We start from the raw sequence: 7,006 nt of genomic DNA on the forward strand, positions 1-7,006 counted from the left end.
CCCCCCCCCCCCCCCCCACCCAAAAAAAAAAAACCCCCCCCCCCCCCCCCCCCAAAACAACTGTTTCCTGACTTTCAGACAGAACCTCCCGTGCTTCAGTTTGTGCCCACTGCCTCTTGTCCTGTCACAGGGCACCACTAACAAAAGCCTCTCTCTGTCTTCTTTGCACCCTCCCTTCAGGTATTTATATACATTCATGAGCCTTCTCTTCTCTTGGATAAACAGTCCTAGAATGAGAAAGTTGTGTTACCTTTAATCAAATTACAAAACATTCAGGCCGATCATATTCCCCTCTATTATTAATGTCACATTATTCACAGTAATAAGTAAACCTGATATAAATAGCTAACAATGACAATGAAAAACTAATTTTAGATATGTTTTTTAATTTACTTACCTCAAAAAGGTAATCTCCTATATATTGCAAAGGGTAGTACGGAGCTTCAGAGAGACATTTTTTGTTTTGCATAGGAAAAATTTTATTATTGATGAATATGTGAGTTATAGTGCACTCTTCGTTTTGAGATGAACATATGGTTGCCCTTCCAGCTTGAAGAACTCTAAATAAACATATTTGGAAAGATGTATTTACTGCATTACGTTAATACTGCCTAAAGCTAAATTATAATTCACAAACTACAAGCATGCAAGTGCAAGAGAATAAGGGTTCTAGATGTATGGCACTGCCGAACCTCATTAGGAGGATAAAAGGGCTCTTAATAGCCTTCAGAAAAGCAAAGAACGCACTTAACACAACATGCTTCTCTTCACAATTTAACACTATTAATTAAAATCAATGTACACCTCCTACATATCTGATAGAAAGCTTTACCCATGCATTTTTTCAAAGATCAAATTTGGTGACAGCAGCTGTAATTTATCGCATTATACCCCCCCCAATGATGATGGTCTTTCAATTAAGTTTTGCAGTAAATTAAGTGGTTTACCAAAAATGGAACACTGCTTTTCTGAACTATAACATGGTATTTTCATAATGCAAATACACTTTTTTTACTTCATTTTGGAGTTAGTTACAGCATTTGGTGCTGTCCAATGTCATACACAGAAAACAGATTTCTCTTTGGGACACCATTACAACTAAGAATTTCCCCAGGAGCAACTTCCAGAATTGTACTGCTGCAACTATTCTTATCTTTTAGAAAAGATGCCAGACAAAAAGATGGTGGAAGAAATAATGTCTCCTGACATGCTGGATATATGTTTTACTTTTCATAATCCAGTTACGTAAAAAGAAAATGGTGCTGGTCTCATACACTTACCCATCCAACTAAAGGCAGGAAAAGCACAGAAGGGGGAAAAAAGGCACAGCATTTTAAATATTAGAGAAAAATCAATCTTCCCCCAAAGCAATAGTGGCCTTGATGACTGAAAAAAGTACTTGCTGGAGACAAAAAAATATCTACCTTTCACAGTGTTTTCTGACTGAGTAAAAGGATACCCATACTGGTGTAAGGGAAACAGTCAGGAAAAAGAGATTCCTTCCACAAAACTGCCTGTTCACCTGTCTTGCTGATGTAGCTCCTGTTAAAGGTTATTTCCATTGCAAACAGAGAGCTGTGCAAGACAGCATTTCAATAGTGTTATCAAGAAGATCTGCATAAGCAGTTTTTACAGAAAAAGAAACAGCATTTTTCACAAGCATAGCAGGATAAGTGCATCTTTCTACAAGACAGCACATAGTAACCTCTTCCACTCAGCCAAGAAAATAGCATATTTAGAATACCTTCAGCTGGCAAAATCAGAAGGTAGTAACTTCAGCTACACCTCACTTCATGAACTGCAGACAGGCATTCTGCAATGCAGCATGCAACCCTGTACCATCATCAACCAGACAAACCGCACTTCCCTTCTTGCCCCGGCATCTGTGGCATGCCCAGACCTGAGTACTCTTAACTAACTGGTATTTCAACAGAGGACGAGAGTAGGACAGTATCTGCTCCTGCAATGAATGTAAAGCTCTAAAACAGTGTCAGGGGATGCTCGCTTTTCCTGCACCAGAAGCAAAAATTACTTACCACGCTCTGTTTGTGATTCACTGTAGTATTTAAACCACGGAATCAAAATATGTAGGAAGAATACAGAGGGCAAAAAAAAAGTAGTCCCAGAATTCTTGCACTTCAGTTGCTTTCCTTTTCTCTGCTTTTCCTTTATACTTTTGCCCTTTCCCTTCTGAACTATCTGTATTTACATCATATCAGAAACATCTCTTCCAGTACAAATTAGGTCTTCAGAACTACAAGAAGCTGTTGCATAGATGCAACACAAAAAACGATCAGGTCAGTCACAGCGTGGTCGACCACCCAAGTGAAATAATGTATCTTGTTCCAGCTACTATTTGCATTTAACATCCACACAAAATAAATGATTAGTCATAAAAAACATAAGCCTATGTATCTTGCCTCATAAATTAAGCTCCTGTAAGCAGTTTACTGAAGATGCAAGCATATGCGGATGCGTGTTATTTTTGACACTATACTAAAAGAAAGCAAGAAAAGCAGTGATGTTAAAGATTTAAAGTAATTTCATTATAAAAAGTATAGAAGTATGTTAATGAAAACCATTCAGAATTTGAAGAGCTGGAGGTCGTTATGGACCAAATTAACTGGGATGGAAGAACAAAGATGTGTTCAACCATACAATTAAGTGTTCCACCGTTCATTATTTAAGCTTTAAGACATATCCTCCTACCTTCTAATAGACGCCATTCTTTTATCACCTTCCTTAACAGGGAGGACAACTTTCCATCTGTGGAAGGCCCCTGGAGCACTAGAGCATGTCAGCTCTTCACGCCATCTTTTAGGTGCAGATTGCATTTGAGGTGAATAATGGGTGTCTTTTTCAATTTCATATCCCCATTCGTACGTTGTTTCATCAAGCCATCTGCCACTTTCGGCACTATTAATTATGTACTCCTTAGTTAGTATCCACTTTCCTAAAAAGCAAATGAACTGTCAACCACAAAAGATTTTTTGTGCAGACAAATGGCAATCAACTGAAGATCTAATATAAAATTAACTTCAACCTTTCTTGTGCAAATAAAAGCTGGAATTATAAGTACCATTTTAAAAACTTCTTCCTACTACAAGAGTTCTCCTCTTCACACTTTAGAATCAGAAATCTCACAATACCACTGAAAATTATCATTTTGTTTTCTTTTAACGATGAAGTACGTTTTTACCCTTCCTAGATAAAATACTTGTCTATGTCCTCAAAATCTGCAAATGGAACTTTTCAGCTTCCCAGATTTTGTTCTTATGACTTCCACAGAACCATGCTTAACCCTTTATTTTTAATATAATTTGACACTTTTACAAATGTACTAAAACATAGTGAAATGAAGAAATATTTTACCACCAGTGATTAAAAAGAGGAACGAAGGGCTTAGCATGTAAGCTGTTTCTTTTATATATTCTTAATATTACTTGCACTGCAACTGTAGTGAATACCAATATTAGGGGGATACGGTTTTAGACTTTTGTCTTTCCCCTTTCTTCTTTTCACATCCTTTTCTCTCATCCCTTGGCTCCACCTCCTCCACCTTTCCTCTTTCATCTTCTGTATGTATGCTTTTGATACTGTATGTAATGATCTTCCTCTTTTTCTCTGTCTCTCTCTTCTTACAGGTTCAGGTCAAGAGCCGTGGTTAGTACCCTGCTCCTGTATTGAAACACTACCTACAGAAGATACTGTAAGAGAGATTGACTTGAATTGTGTGAACCTAATTGGCTTCACAGAACAGCAGGGTTGACTGGCAAAATGTCTCAGTGCAGGAGCACAGATGGTACTTCTACATAACCTAGCATAGGTACCAGTAGACTTACGAGTGGAAAAGCTATGTTGTGCACAACCTGAAATGAAAGTGTTTTTAACATACGAAGTTTCCAACTCAAAAGTTCTGTAAGCTAGAAGTCCATGAAGGTTGGCATCCTTGTTAGTATTTCTGTTCACCTCTAGGGAGTTCTAGATGGGTTTAAACATGATCTTTTACACTTACTTGGGAAAAACTGCAGTAGGAATGAACACACTCTCTCTGCCATCAAGGGCAGCAGCAATGATTATGCAAAAATAGCACCTTGTCCTGCTTTTGGCTGGGGTAGAGTTTTCTTCTTAGTAGCCGGTACAGTGTGTTTTGGATTTAGCATGAGAATGTTTATAGCACACTGATGTTTTAGTTATTGCTAAGTAGCGCTTATTCTAAGTTAAGCATTTCTCAGTCTCCCATGCTCTGCCAGCAAGCAGGTGCACAAATGAGAAGCTGGGCAGAAGCATGGCCAGGACAGCTGACCCGAAGTGGCCAAAGGAATATTCCATACCATAGAATGGCATGCTCAGTATATAAACTGTGGGCGGTTGGCTGGGGTGGGGGCGGATCACTGCTCAGGCATCGGTCAGTGGGTGGTGAGCAATTGCATTGTGCATCACTTGTCTTTTCTTGGTTTTTTTGGTTGTTTTTTTTTTTTTTCCCCTTTGTTATTTTATTATATTCATTACAATTATTATATTTTTATTAGTGTTATCATTATCATTATTAGTTTCTTCTTTTCTGTTCTATTAAACCGTTCTTATCTCAACCCAGGAGTTTTACTTCTTTTCCTGATTTTCTCCCCCATCCCACTGGATGGGGGGGGAGTGAGTGAGCGGCTGCGTGGTGCCTAGCTGCTGGCTGGGCTTAAAACCACAACACACCTCTTCCATGATAAAAAGTACCAGATAGCATCGGGGAAGATTTGCAAGTATAGAAACATGACAGAGTTTTGCATTGCCATGTGGACACTACATATACCGTTTCCACACAGTTGAAGAAAACTTCTCCAGATGATTTAAACACCGAAAAATAAGAAAACGTTAACTCAGAGGTTTATCATAGTTAAAGTGAAGTGCTATGCCACAAATCTATCTGCATTTTGACATTGTTTCACTCACGGAAGCGTTTGGTGTATGTCCTTTTTGATTAGAGTGTGATCAGAACTTTACATTAGTACAAGGAGACACGTTTGTGTATATATATATATACATACTCTCACACATACCCCCCTACATTATTAGCAGCAACAGATGACTGAAAATGCCTAGTAGTATGTTATGTAAGTACAACTATGAAATCAAGACATTCACATATATCTTTAAACCCAAATCCACATTTAGTTATTTCTGTCTGTTATGTCTTAGATTTAAGATTATCCATCCTAAAAATAGCTTTAACACTTTGGTAGAATATGGTATAGAGAAAATAAAGATCACGTTTAATCAGTTAATAAATCAACATTGTGAAATCTTATAACTCCACAAGATTTTCTAAGCTCATCATAAAATCCTTCCAGGTAATCTGCTATAAAGAAATCTCAAAATACAGAATTCTCATTCTAAAAGCATTTTAGTTGCTTATGTATGTGATTTCAGCATTGGGCCTTACTGTTGTGGTTTAACCCCAGCCAGCAACTAAGCACCACGCAGCCGCTCGCCCACTCCCCCCCACCCAGTGGGATGAGGGAGAGAATCGGAAGGAAAAAGGTAAAACTCGTGGGTTGAGATAAGAGCAGTTTAATAGAACAGAAAGGAAGAAATTAATAATGATAATAATAACAATAATAAAATTACAATAATAATAATAAAAGGATTGGAATATACAAAGCAAGGGATGCACTCGCCAACCGATGCCCAGTCAGTTCCCAAGTGGCAATCTGCACCCCCCAGACCAACTCCCCCCAGTTTATATACTGGGCACAACGTCACATGGTATGGAATACCCCTTTGGCCAGCTTGGCTCAGCTGCCCTGGCTGTGTCCCCTCCCAACTTCTTGTGCCCCTCCAGCCTTCTTGCTGGCTGGGCATGAGAAGCTGAAAAATCTTTGACTTAGTCTAAACACTACTTAGCAACAACTGAAAACATCAGTGTGTTACTAACTTTATTCTCATCCTAAATCCAGAACATAGCACTATGCCAGCTACTAGGAAGAAAATTAACTCTATCCCAGCTGAAACCAGGACACTTAGGTAAAAGAAAAGCAAGAGGAAAGACTAGAGGCTTGTCTCAGAATGGCAAAAGCCTGGAATTTTCTCTTGCAGCATAAACAGGAACTTACAGGCAGTGACCTTTACCAGTGGATTTTGTGTGTGAATTTTGTGTCAAATATCCATGCTGACTGCAGGTGTCCATACTCTCTCTCTGCCCCCTTTTCAAGTGGTCCATTTTTTATGGGTCCATAAGCACCCATATCATTTGGGTGTGACTTCGTGACCTAATATATAACAAAGCTTTCTATGTGGGAACAGATGCAGATAAAATAAAGCAAGATGGCAGGAATATAATTTAGGAAAATATCCAAACCAAAGAGAAGTAAATTAGAACTTCAACATAATACTATGTTAAAAATCTAGGTTAATGAAACAAGAAGAACAAAGGTTCATAAGACAGTTCATTCACGAAATAAAACCAGCTAACTAGAAGCCTTTTAAGGGTCCTTTCCAGTCCTATGTTATGGTCCTATGACATTTTACAGCAAATCTTTTACTCACCTGCAGCACAGGCAGCTGAGAACTTTTCACTCCTGCACAGCTTTTTTGCTATAAGATGTGTACAGTTTCTGTATTTCTAATAAAACAAGACAACACAACACAGTTTATCACCGGAAACGGTTTAACTTTCTTGGCTATTTATACACAACTGTAAACTACTGCGCAGACCGTTCCTTTAGGGCTCGCGTTTTTTTCTTTCTGCCCTAACCATCGGGTGCTTTGGTGAACAATACCTTACTATCTAAAAAAACACAGTCCAGTTTGAACAGCCATTTGAGCAGTGCCTTCTTCTCTTCTTTCTTAAATCCAGTTAACTGGATTACCCGTTTCTGGCCGCCGCTTGCCATCTGTTGAAAGAAAAACCAAAGGAGAAGGAGACATGAACACAGAAAACACACACCGCGAAGCGTTGCTTGAGATTTTACTAGCGCTTCCTACTTGTTTTCCGAGAAAAAAAAAAGGGGGGGGG

The 7,006-nt window shown here is 38.7% G+C and overlaps 1 protein-coding gene across 1 annotated transcript in view; it reads right to left on the reverse strand.

Annotated features, from left to right (window-relative positions):
• ANKRD32 (ankyrin repeat domain 32) overlaps positions 1-6,884 on the reverse strand; it is a 39,955-nt gene extending 33,071 nt beyond the window's left edge. The window contains exons 1-4 of the mRNA XM_010578029.1: positions 6,771-6,884; positions 6,538-6,613; positions 2,710-2,953; positions 398-560 (exon numbers count right to left, since the gene is read on the reverse strand). Of these exons, the coding sequence (XP_010576331.1) occupies positions 398-560; positions 2,710-2,953; positions 6,538-6,613; positions 6,771-6,884 (597 nt within the window). The remainder of the gene's footprint in view (positions 1-397; positions 561-2,709; positions 2,954-6,537; positions 6,614-6,770) is intronic.
• Between the last annotated feature and the right edge of the window lie 122 nt (positions 6,885-7,006).

Source organism: Haliaeetus leucocephalus, unplaced genomic scaffold (genome assembly GCF_000737465.1).
Source record: "Haliaeetus leucocephalus isolate CR32 unplaced genomic scaffold, Haliaeetus_leucocephalus-4.0 Scaffold598, whole genome shotgun sequence".
Taxonomy (NCBI): Eukaryota; Metazoa; Chordata; class Aves; order Accipitriformes; family Accipitridae; genus Haliaeetus; species Haliaeetus leucocephalus.